This window comes from Hemiscyllium ocellatum, chromosome 3 (assembly GCF_020745735.1).
Source record: "Hemiscyllium ocellatum isolate sHemOce1 chromosome 3, sHemOce1.pat.X.cur, whole genome shotgun sequence".
In the NCBI taxonomy this organism is placed as follows: domain Eukaryota; kingdom Metazoa; phylum Chordata; class Chondrichthyes; order Orectolobiformes; family Hemiscylliidae; genus Hemiscyllium; species Hemiscyllium ocellatum.
In genome coordinates this window covers 8,538,398-8,550,563 of record NC_083403.1, presented here as the reverse complement: position 1 = coordinate 8,550,563, position 12,166 = coordinate 8,538,398, and the positions used below count along the sequence as shown (strand labels likewise).

Genomic DNA, 12,166 nt, shown 5'->3' with positions numbered 1-12,166 from the left:
GTAGTTGCTACAGACTCAATACAGCAAAAGAGTACCACTAAGCATGAATTGAGTAAGAGAAATCATGACCTGGTATCCTGGAGAGGGCACACCCTGTAAATCCTACCTACATCTGGTTTCTAACAGTTAGATTATTTAGCAACATCCAAAGCAAAACCAATCAAAATAAACATCTGGTTATAATTGGTTACCTGGTTCCCAAAGGAGACTGGTGATTGCCGGTACCAATTTTTAACAAAATTCACTCTGGATTCCATCCCTTAATTTTAGGTCAGGATAAAATAAAATAAAAGCATATATTGCTGAGGCTGGAGATCCAAATGTGAAGTTCGAATCTGTCTGTATCCCAATCTTGAGTTAGACTGGTTCTATTTCCAAAGTGAAATTTACAAAATATTAAATGCATTGACTGCCTGCTGATTGTGCATTTCTTGAACAAAATAAAATGTATCTGTAGATATAATTCTGCAAAAACAAATTGACCCCATAGACTTATATGTGTGTTTGTGTGCATGAGAGATAGAGAGAGAGAGAGAGAGAAAGAGAGAGAGAGTGCATGTGAGTGTGAGTGTATGTGAGAGGGTGTGTGCTAGCATGTGTGAAAGCATGGTACAGTGTGTGTGTGGGTGTGATGGAGTATAAGCCTGTGAGTGGGTGTGTATGTGTAGGATGCATGTGTGTATGTATGAGAGAGAGAGCATGTATATGAGATGTGGTCTGCGTGAGTGTGTGAGTATGTAAGAGTGTGTGTGTGTGTGTGTACACAGAGAGAGAGAGAGAGAGAGAGAGAGGGAGAGAAAGAAAGAGAGTACTTAGTATAGTGGGGTCACCTGTAGTGTGACATGAACCCAAGATCTCGGTTGAGGCCATCCTTATGGGTACCGAACTTGGCTATCACTCATGAGCCCAGTTCCCCCTGCACCTCTGAAATCTGTCAGCAGTTAGATTTTTTTTATGCTTCCTGGCAAAATGAAAACTTTCAAATTTTTCTATATTATATTTCTTTGCCAGATCTTTGCCCACTCTTATCTATATCTCTTTGCTTCTATACCTCCTTATCTTCCCTTCATAACTTACTTTCCTACCTATCACTGGCAAATTTAGCTACCATATATTTAGTTTGTTTATCAAAGTCATTTAAAGAAATAGCAAAAGCTTATTACAAACTTACAACATGGCTGATCCTGGAGATCCCTGTATGTCCCATTAATTTCCCACAACTCTAATGCACAGCGCCCAGAATAAGACTATAAAACATAGGAGCACAATGAGGCCACTCAGCCCATCGAGTCTACTCTGCCTTTCAATAAGGTGATGGCTGATCTGATAATCTTTAACTCTATTTTTGGCCTTTTCCCCTTAACCCTAGATATCCGTATTCATTTGTTTTGGGAAATCTCTAGGGATTTTGTATAATTCAATACAGTTGTCTCTCATTCTTTGCAACTCTAGTGAATTCAGGCCCAACCTACTCACCTGCTCCTCAGAAGACAGTCCCTCCATAATTTGGCATCTCCTTAGTGAACCTTCTCTGGATTGCTTTCGATGTCTGGATATCTTTGTTTAAATAAGAGGCCCAAAACTGTTCATGGTACTCAAACTGTGGTCCGACTAGCGCCTTGTAGTTTTAACAAAATCTCCCTACATTTATACATGATTCTCTTTGAAATAACATTTTGATTGCCTTCCCTTTTGCTCATTAATCTTGGATACTAACTTTTTGTGATTAATGGAAGAGAGCTTCCAAATCATAATGGTCTATTGCTTTATATAGTCTTTCTCCATTAAAATAATATTCAGTACCTCTTCTTCTTGTCAAAGTATATAACCTCACACTTTCCCACATTATATTCCATCTGTCAAGCTTTTGTCACTCATTTAATCTGTCTATTTCCCTCTGTCAACTCTTTGTGTTGCCCTTACCATTTGCCTTCCCGTCTATTTTTGTGTCATCAGCAAACGTGGCAATAATACATTTGCTTTCCTCATCCAAGTCATTAATATATATTGTAAATATTTGTAGACCCAGCACTGATCCCTAGCACACCACTGTCACACTAACATACAACTATCTAAAAAATGCTACCATCATCCTTTCTCTGTTTTCTATTGGTTAGCCAGCCCTATAACCAATGATTTTGGCTGTTAATGATTCCTGGATTTTCATTGATACGTTAGGAGCAAGACTTCCAGCAGATGATCACAAAAGCAGGGTCTCCCTCAGTTATAAATCTGCTCCTTGGATTATATTCCACTTTTGGATATTGTAAAGACCCTACCATTAATGTTGCCTTCACAAGATGCATAGTGGATTCCTGAATTCATGAAGATGCAGCATTTAGAAAACAAATTTCTTGCATTGGTCCCTAACACAGAGGCAGATGATAGCAATGTCAAAATGTTGAAGATTCCTTACAAATCCAACTGGTTTGCTTGTTTCCTAATCTGCTGTTATTCTGTTCCTAAATACTGACCTGGAGCAGTGTGATCGGGAATTTCGGATGTGGCTCAGTAGTTATCCACACTCGGAAAGAGTCATGCACATTCTCACTTTGTAATAAGATTTCCAGCAGCTCATCCATGAAAGGCAATCCCAAATGGCAGTTCTGTAGTAGAACCCATCCACCCTATGGTATGAGTAGCAAAAGTTAGTTTATCCAGGCTGATCAAATTGCAGAATGCTTCAAAGAATTAGGAGAAACTACAGGTGGGATTGAGATCATCTAATGCAGACGCTGCCAAACCTGTTGTGTTTCTCCAGCATTCTCTGTGTTTGAGGTCATCTGCAATGTGCAAACCTTTAAACATAGAATTTATTGAAAACACTTTAATAAAATAACACCTTTGTTTATAAGGATTTGCCAGAAACCTTCACATTGTCACAACCAAAGTTGGAGGGAATCACTGTTTCCATTACTTGTCCCAGCTCTTCACAAACTTTAAATTAAACTGAGTTGGTAACTTACATGGGTCTCAGATTGAGTGATGTTCAGAATTAAGAGCAAATTGGCCAGGTTTCTTTAGTCAACAACAAATAACAGGCTTATTACCAAAATAAACTTATCAAAGATATCAAGTTTTTGACAAATTATTTTAATTATGCAAAAAAGCCTCAAGCTGATATACATGCAAATGTCTGACGTGAAAGAAAAGAAAACAAAATCTGAAAACCCTGCAACTTAGCAGGTAAGCATTTTGGCCAAGCAGGAGTTAAGTTGATAAGATGGTATAGAATGTTATTCTGATTCAGAAGTGATTCTGTGCCCACATGTTGCTGCCTCTGTGATGTCTTCCTGGAACAGTTATATCTGACTAGATTCCCTTTGCTCTTGATGGTGGGATACAATCTATAGAATTCTTTCCAGAAATTTTACACAAGTTTTAAGATGGTTTCTGGTGTATCTTCAGCTCATGTGTTCTGCTGAGAGTAGTTGTAAATAGAGAGGGAGCAATGGCCAGAATCAAATTCTCTATGAGGTTAAAAAATACAATAATTGTACTTCACACTCAAATGGAGTCATGTGACCCCTCTCTGAAAGGTCTCCAGACCTCATGCCTCGATCAGAGCTCCCTTCTCCTTGCAGATACAACCAACAAAGTCAACGACAAGAATTAAAAATATACTGAGAATTTAAAAATCTGACTTTACATGTTGAGGGAAAAACTTCTGATTTTTTATCCCTGAAGGTTTCAGCAGCAAGATCAGAATATCAATGATAAGCAGCAACAATCTAATTTCCATTCACCTCATTAATACCCTCATTCATCTGATTTAGAATCAGAGTTACACACCACAGAAACAAACTGTTTTGTTTAACTTGTCCATATCCTAAACTGACCTAGTCCTATTTGCCAGTATTTGGCTCATATCCCTCTAAATCCATCCTATTCATGTACCCATCCAGACGCCTTTTAGATGCTGTAATTGTACCAGCCTCCACCACTTCCTCTGGCAGCTTATTCTGTACACACAGACCATCCACTGCAAGAAAAATGTTGCCCTGTAGCTACTTTTTAAATCTTTTCTTTTTCACATTAAACCTATGCCCTCTAGTTTTGGGGAAAAGACTTTGGATATTTACCTTATCCATACCTCTCATGATGTTATAATCTTCTCTAAAGGCTTCCCTCAACCTCCAAAATTCCAGAGAAAACAGCCCCAGCCTATTCAGTGTTTTTCTATAGCTCAAACTCTCCAACCTCGACAACATCCTTGTAAGTCTTTCCTGAATCCTTTCAAATTTCACAACATCTTTCCAAGAACAGGGAGACCAGAAACAAATGCAATATTCCAAAGTGGCCCAATGAATGTCCCACACAATGCATCATGACATCTCAACTCCTGTACTCAATGCTTTGACCAATAAAGGCAAGTGTCCCAAATCTCTTCTTCACTATCCTATCTACCTATGACTCCACTTTCAAGGAACTATGCACCTGCACCCTTAGGTCCCTTTGTTCGGTAACATTCCCCAGGACCCTACCATTAAGTTCCTGGATCAGTGGTACTGGAAGAGCACAGCAGTTCAGGCAGCATCCAACGAGCAGCGAAATCGATGTTTCGGGTAAAAGCCCTTTTACCCACCATTAAGTGTATAAGCCCTGCCCTGCTTTGCCTTATCATAATGCAACACCTCACATTTATCTAATTTAAACTCCATCTGCCACTTCTCTGTCCATTGGCCCGTCTGATCAAGGCCCTGTTACATTCTGAGTTAACTTTCTTCACTGTGTAATATACCTCCAATTTTGGTATCATCTGCAAACTTACTAACTATTCTTCCTATATTCACATCCAAGTCATTTACATAAATTTCTGTGTAACTTGCAGTTCTCTCCTCATCTCCTGAGACACTAGACAATGACACTTCCCAACCTGAAAGGCAAAATGCCTGGCAAATGTGGCACACTGCTGGGTCTTAGTTTCATTTCTGAGAGGTCAGCCCTGTGGGGGTTGCCAGCCTCTCTTAATTGCAAAGCTTTCCAGCTGCAGTATTGGAAGGACCAGTAGCTGTTAAGATGAGTGAGAAGCATTGAGTGGAAATGCAGCATGCAATAATGAGTTTGGTACTCCATGATCATTGTTGAGGTTTATGTAAAGTGTCAAAGTTAGTGACTGTGAGATAGCAGAGAAACATTGACAGTGTTGTGGAGTCATTGAACTTCATCCTGTGCTGCTGTGCATTCTGCATGACCTTGGAGACAGATAGTACTGACTCTATCCAAACTGGCTGTGTTTAGTGCCATGGCCTCCACTGATGGTCTACTGGGTAGGTGATGGTTCTTTTCTTGATCACACTGTCCACTAGGACCTGCAAATTCCTACCTGAAGGGTGGAGAGACAGCTTCCTTTCTGAGAGAATTCAATTTGGCAAGAGGGCAGTGTGTGAGGCAGCTTTTGGCTTGCAGCAACTGAAGTGGTGTGCAGCTTGGCTTTAAATATGATGCATCAGCTATACACCAGAGGGTCCTGGCAATGGTGGGAATTTTACTTCTCCTGTCACAGGAATTCATGAGAAAGATACCAAAGAGGTGGTTGCATAATTAATGAGATGAAGAGCAGAGGGTAGTGTGAGAAAAATCACGTAAGCCATGAAGTAGTCTTGAAAAATAAGACTGCATAAAAATTGGGAAAATCCAACCCATTGTTACTGATGTACTTCTTGCCTCTTCCAAAGTAAAATGCTTTTCTTTTTAAATTTGAGATATATTTATATATGTTCACATAAATCTTGAAAAAAATGGATCACATTGCGAGGTCAGGAAACCATTACTGATGCAGTGGTTTATCTGATTTTGTTCCTTTTTGACTTTTCTGGGCAGGTTGATACAAATTAGTGGCTTGAATCAACCATTTCAGAAGGCAATGTTAGTGGTCTCAAGACATTGTAAGTCAGACAGGATAACTAATTTCTAAAACTGGCTTACTAAATTTCTTTAATTTTGTTTTTACAACCTTCAATTATTGTTCTATGGTACCTTTACTGAGATCAATTTTCAATTTGCCAATTTAAAAAAATTAAGTCTATATGAATGTAGGTTTGCTCGCTGAGCTGGAAGATTCATTTCCAGACATTTCGTCACCATACTAGTTAACATCTTCAGTGGGCCTCCAGACAAAGCACTGCTGATAATTCCTGCTTTCTATTTATATGTTTGAATTTCTTTGGGTTGATGATGTCATTTCCTGTTAGTAGGGATTGGTAGATGTACGTGTCTCTGTTTGACTTGTCCTAGGATGGATGTGTTATGCCAGTCAAAGTGATGCCCTTCCTTATCTGTATGTAAGAATATTAGTGAGAGGGGGTCATATCATTTTGTGGCTAGTTGATGTTCATGTATCTCATGCATGAGAATTCCTAGAAGCATGGTATTCCAACCGGAACTCTAACAATAAACACATCGAGTTAGACTCCGTCTACCACCCCCTGAGAAAAAAACAGGAAATGACATCACCACAGGAAATGACACCATCAACCCAAAGAACCCAGGCATATAAACATATAAAGGCAGGAATTATCAGCAGTTTTTCACCCAGAGGCCCACTGAAGATATTACCTAGTATGGTGACGAAATGTCTGCAAATGAACCTTCCAGCTCAGCTAGCAAACCTAGATCCAGAATCTTAACTTTAGCTACAAATCTTCTCAAAACTCATTAAGTCTATATTTCATAGAATCCCTACAGCATGGAAACAGACCATTTGGCCCAACAAGTCCACACCAACCTTCTGAAGAGTATCCCTCCTAGAAACAATTCCCTTACCCAATTACTCTACATTTCCCCTCACTAATGCACCTGGCCTACACATCCTTTAACACTATGGACAATTTAGCATGGTCAATTCACCTAATCTGTACATTTTTGAACTGTAGGAGGAAACCGGAGTACCCACACACAGGAAGAATATGCAAACCACACACAGACAGTTTTCCAAGGCTGAAATTGAAGCCAGGTCCCTGGCACTGCGAGGCAGAGAGCCACTGTGCCATCCTTAAATATTTGTGAATTAAATCCAAATTCTACTAACTGCCAATTGTGAGTTTTAAACCCATGCCCACTAAAGTAATGATTTGCTAATTGTGGGTCATTACCATTATGCCATCATCTCCCACCTTTATAATACCTGACCCTGAGGTGGGAGATGCTACACCCATCAAATAAAATTCTCACTGATTAAACTTTGGAAAGTTGGCTCAAGTCAGTGATGACAATGGCTTTATGCTGGACATTGACAGCCTGGGATCAAGTCAAAGAAACTGAAGTTCTCCTGACACATGGGTATCAAAACCTGATTGATCATTGATTATAGGAAAATGTGATGATCTACTAAAATTGGTTTCCTATCTAATTCCCCAACTTATGACTTACATTCATAGAACTGGAGATCAGGTGTTATGAACAAGATAGATTTGCTTTCTAAAACTATGAACTCTCATTCTTGATTACCCAACAAGGGAAAACATCCTCTCTACATCTACTTTGTCAATTTCCTTTAGCATTGCATATGCCACAATTAGGTCTCTCATTCTTCTAAACTAAAGAGAGTATAGGCGTAAACTGCTCAATCTCTCTTCTTAAGACAAACTCCTCATCTCTGGAATGAAGCTATCAAACCTGCTCTGAACTGTTTCCAATGCAACATCACTCCTCAGGAAAACCCTTGGATATTGAAAATGGCTGAAATAGCATAATATTTATTTATGATTTGCACTCATATTTTTACTGACCTCATGCATTGACATAGCCACTAACTTTCTGGCATGAACTTCTTGTCCCTGACCCATTGATATTGCCCTGCAACCTAAAGGAAAAATATCTATTATCATTTATACAAAAATATTCATTGATCCATTATAATTACAGCATAGAGAAATATCAAGTGGATTTAACTTCAATGATGTATGAATACTAACTGAACCTCAAAGCAGTAAAATGCCAACTGAAAGTATTTAACTGACTGGAGCCACCCAATCAGTAACATTTACATCGAGGGGTCACCTGACCCAGAATGCAAAATCCACGAGATTTAAGGAATGCCCAGTGAGTTCAGCCGACATTCTCGTTTACGAAGAACTGCTCTGGAATAATACACATGAAAGCAAACATTTCATGTTTACAGTATGGGAAGAGAAAGGAAAAAAATTCTACAGGTGAAAATTACAAAGAAAGTTAGAGGTGAAGAGAAATGCACATACTGATTGTGTTAATTATATTGCAACACAGAGTTACCAAATCAAGACATGTTCCAAAAGTTAATTCTGTTCTGGAGCTGGCTAATGAAGATTGAGCAGGAGAAGTTACCTGATCAATGTTTGAGCTGAGACAGCCACAATAAGGACGTCTTGAAGTAAAACTGACTCATTGCTTAGCCAAAAACTAATGCAAGGATTTTTGGGAAACCTCATATCTTTCAGAATAGCCAGAACCCTGAGAAAAAAAATCAACGCAAATTCTAGAGAGCTGGTGGCATATTGTTTTGGAAAACAAATGATTGAAATCTCAAGATTTTGTAAATTAAGGGAATTTTTGGTGGGGTGAGGAGAAACATAAACCTGGATTCAGAGCATTCATAGATATAAACTTCCGGATTAAATTAGTCGTGTTTGCTTTCTTCATTTTTTTCATATATTGTTATGAAGATGTGCTATTTAAGTATGAATTAATAGTGTTGGCTGGATGCACAAATCTCAAAACTAGAATCAGCCTATAGTTAATATTATTGGTCTCCTCCCCTTTTTGAATGGGGGTGTCACATTAGCAGTTTTTTTCTCTGATACTTCTCCAGAATCCAAAGATGATTGGGAAATTACCACCAATCCATCCACTATCTTTGTAACTACCTCCTTCAAGATCCTTGGATGGAAGCCATGAAGGCCAAATGACGTATTTGCCCTTAGCCTCATTGGTTTGTCTAATATTAGTTCTCTAGTGATGGCAATAGTACTGAATTCCTTCCCTCAAAGTCTTTTGTATTAATAGAATGCTTGAATTATCTTCCACTGAAAAGACTGATGCAAATGAGGGAATGAAATATAATATTTCTGGCAGCGCCAAACTAGATATGATTGTGAATAGTGAGAAGGACATAAAGAAATATAAGTCTAGATCAGAGTGGTGCTGGAAAAGCACAGCAGGTCAGGCAGCATCTGAGGAGCAGGAAAATCGATGTTTCAGGCAAAAGCCCTTCATCAGAAATGGAGGCAGGGAGCCTCCAGGATGGAGAGATAAATGGATAAATAAAGAAATATAATTGAGTGAATGAACAAATACATGTCAATAAAATGTAACATAGATAGGTCACTTTGGACTAAGATCAGGAGAAACATCTTCACTCAGACAGTGGCGGCCCTGTGGAATTCTCTACCACAAGGATGTGGAGGCAAAAGCATTGAAAATATTTAAGAAAGAATTAGATAGATATCCACAGCATCAAGGGGTATGGGAAGAGCGTAGGCTTATGATGTTGGGATAGAGGATCAACCATGATCATGTTGAATGGAAGAACTGGTCAATGGATCAAACAACCTACTTAGTTCCAATGTTTATGTTTCTATTATTACAGTGAACTGATGAATTAACAGAAGGAATGTAGTTATACAACATCAGAAAACTGTAGAGATGCTAAGTATGTTGAAAACATCTTACAAGGATTTGTTGGCAGTGATTCTATCCATTGGTAATTTATTGCTATATGGAAAAATGATGAAAAACATAAATATAAAGTACAGTAAAGAAACACTGGGATGCTACCAGACAACAGTTGTGTTCACTGCATTAACTGAATCCTTACTAATTTCAAGTTTTTTGGCCAACGCTTCAATCTGATTGCTGGGATCAGATCCCATGGATAGGAAACAGATCAGAGGAGTTTGTGTATCACTTTCTTCCCAGGTTGTCTCCAGGTTTAGAATCACTGGCTCTGCGTATTTTGCTTCCATTGCCTCAGAAATGTAGTTTCGAGCTTGAGACAGAATTCTGTCCGGACACCAAGACCTGAAAATTCAAAATAGTAATTCAAATCAAATAATAGTTCAATCTTCATTAATTGCTGAGGAAGAGTTCAATACTCATGCACTATATGGAAAACAAAGTAAACTAAGGTCATAACAATATATTGCAGGACTCACAGCTTGAATGTTGGGATATCACTGACACTATCAGCACCCTCAGGCTATTATTAAATCACAGATAGAGGCCATTCAGCTTGTCATGATTGTCCCAGGTTTCTTTTTGAACGATATATTATTATGCTACTCCCTGTTTTTTTCTCTATAGCTCTGTACATTCTGCCTTTTTAGATAATAATTCAAGTTCCTCATTAAAATGTCAATTGAAACTGCCTCCACTGCATTCTCAGGCAGTGCATTTCAACTCTAACTGCTCACAGTATGAAAACCGTCTTCCTCATGTCGCTATTGTTTCTCTCAGCAGATGACTTAAATCTGTGTCCTCTTGTTCTCGATCCTACTGCTTATTCGAATGTTATTTCCCCATTAAGGCCTGTCATGATCTTGGAAAGCTCCAACGAATCTCATCTCAACATTCTCTTCTTAAATGAAAACAACCCCAACATCTCCAATCTTTCTTCACTTTTCTCACCCCACAAACTATTCTCAGAAATCTTTTCTGCTCTCTGTAAAATTTTGTCAAATCTCAACACAGACAGCTTATCGTACACCCTCCTTTGAATTGCCTCCTTTTCCACAATGACCTGCTCTGTATCTTGTTCCTTGGTAAAGTCAACTACAAAGTATTCATTTAGTACGTTAGCCACACACCTTCCTGACTCCATCACTTTTGGTCCCTAATCAGTAAGATAAATTTTTCTGCTGAACTATTCAGTTACTTCACCTCAGAGGGCAATTCCCCATTGGAAGTTTTTTGAGCAATTACCACATAATCAGTGTATCAAGACTTGTGAGTGATCCCAATGTGTATCTGTCAGGGTACTCTCTGACTATCTGGAAACTGGAAGATCTGGCCATTATCTTTCACCATTCTTCCAAACAAAAATTAATCATCTCTCACATTCCTGCATTTGTTTTTTTCTGCCACCTGTTCGACCATTCCACCTACCAGAACTTAAACCAACATGATCATTCTAAAAGATGAGAGACTTGACAAACCATCCAGGTCTTTTTCAATATATAATTTCAGTTACATCACACTGTAAACTTCTGCTATAAATTCTGTGTCGTACACTCAAGAAATTTGACACTTTCCGAGGCAAAGCAACCTGCTTGATAGGCATCACATCCACAAACGTCCACTCCCTCCACCACAGATCCTCAGTAGCAGTAATGTGTCCTATCTATAAGATACACAGCAGAAATTCACCAAAGATCTTTAGACAGCACCTTCCAAACCTTTAGCCTCTTTTATCTCGAAGGACAAGTACAATAGATCCATGGGAACCACCATCTGCAAGTTTCCGTCCAAGCCACTCATTATCCTGACTTGGAAATATATTGCCATTGCTTCACTGTCACTGGATCAACATCCTGGAATTCCCTTCCTTAGGGCATTATGGGTCAACCTAGAGCCTATGGACTGGAGCAGTTTAATAAGGCAGCTCACTACCATTATCTCAGGGGAACTGGGAACAGGCAATAAAGGCTACCAACTCAGCATGCCCATGTCACATGAACGAAAAAGATGTGGCAGCATCTGTGAAGAGAAAGCAGAGTTAAAGTTTCGGGTCTGGCATGGGTTTGGCAGTACAAGCTGGAAGAACAGTTTCACATTTTCCAGTTGAGGACTGTGCAGCCTTCTGAACTCAATATCAAATTCAATCATCTTAGGGCCCAAACACCTTCTTTCCTGTCCTTGCCGACACAATGCCTCATGCCCTGTCATGACATGAGTTGCTTTTTAGACACAGCCAACTCATTTTCACTTGCTAACAATCCCTATCATCAGCTTTTCTTCCCCCAGCTTACCATTATCTAAGCTTTGTCTGCCAAACTCTTTCTCTTCCTCTGAGTTCCAATTCCACCCATCTCATACTCCCTTTCCTCACTTCCCAAATCCATTGTCTTCAGCAAATGTACCAACCTAACTGAGCTGCCATCAGTTCTAAAGGGGGGGGGGGTGTCACCATACCCAATGCAATTTCTGTTTTGTTCCAGATTTCCAGCATCTACAGTTCTTTGTTTACAATGGT

At 39.1% G+C, this 12,166-nt stretch overlaps 1 protein-coding gene across 1 annotated transcript in view; it reads right to left on the bottom strand.

Moving 5' to 3' along the window:
* LOC132834281 (dynein axonemal heavy chain 8-like) overlaps positions 1 to 12,166 on the bottom strand; it is a 1,170,382-nt gene that overhangs the window by 96,948 nt on the left and 1,061,268 nt on the right. The window contains exons 81-83 of the mRNA XM_060853001.1: positions 9,794 to 9,996; positions 7,731 to 7,804; positions 2,475 to 2,627 (exon numbers count right to left, since the gene is read on the bottom strand). Coding sequence (XP_060708984.1) covers positions 2,475 to 2,627; positions 7,731 to 7,804; positions 9,794 to 9,996 — 430 coding nt within the window. The remainder of the gene's footprint in view (positions 1 to 2,474; positions 2,628 to 7,730; positions 7,805 to 9,793; positions 9,997 to 12,166) is intronic.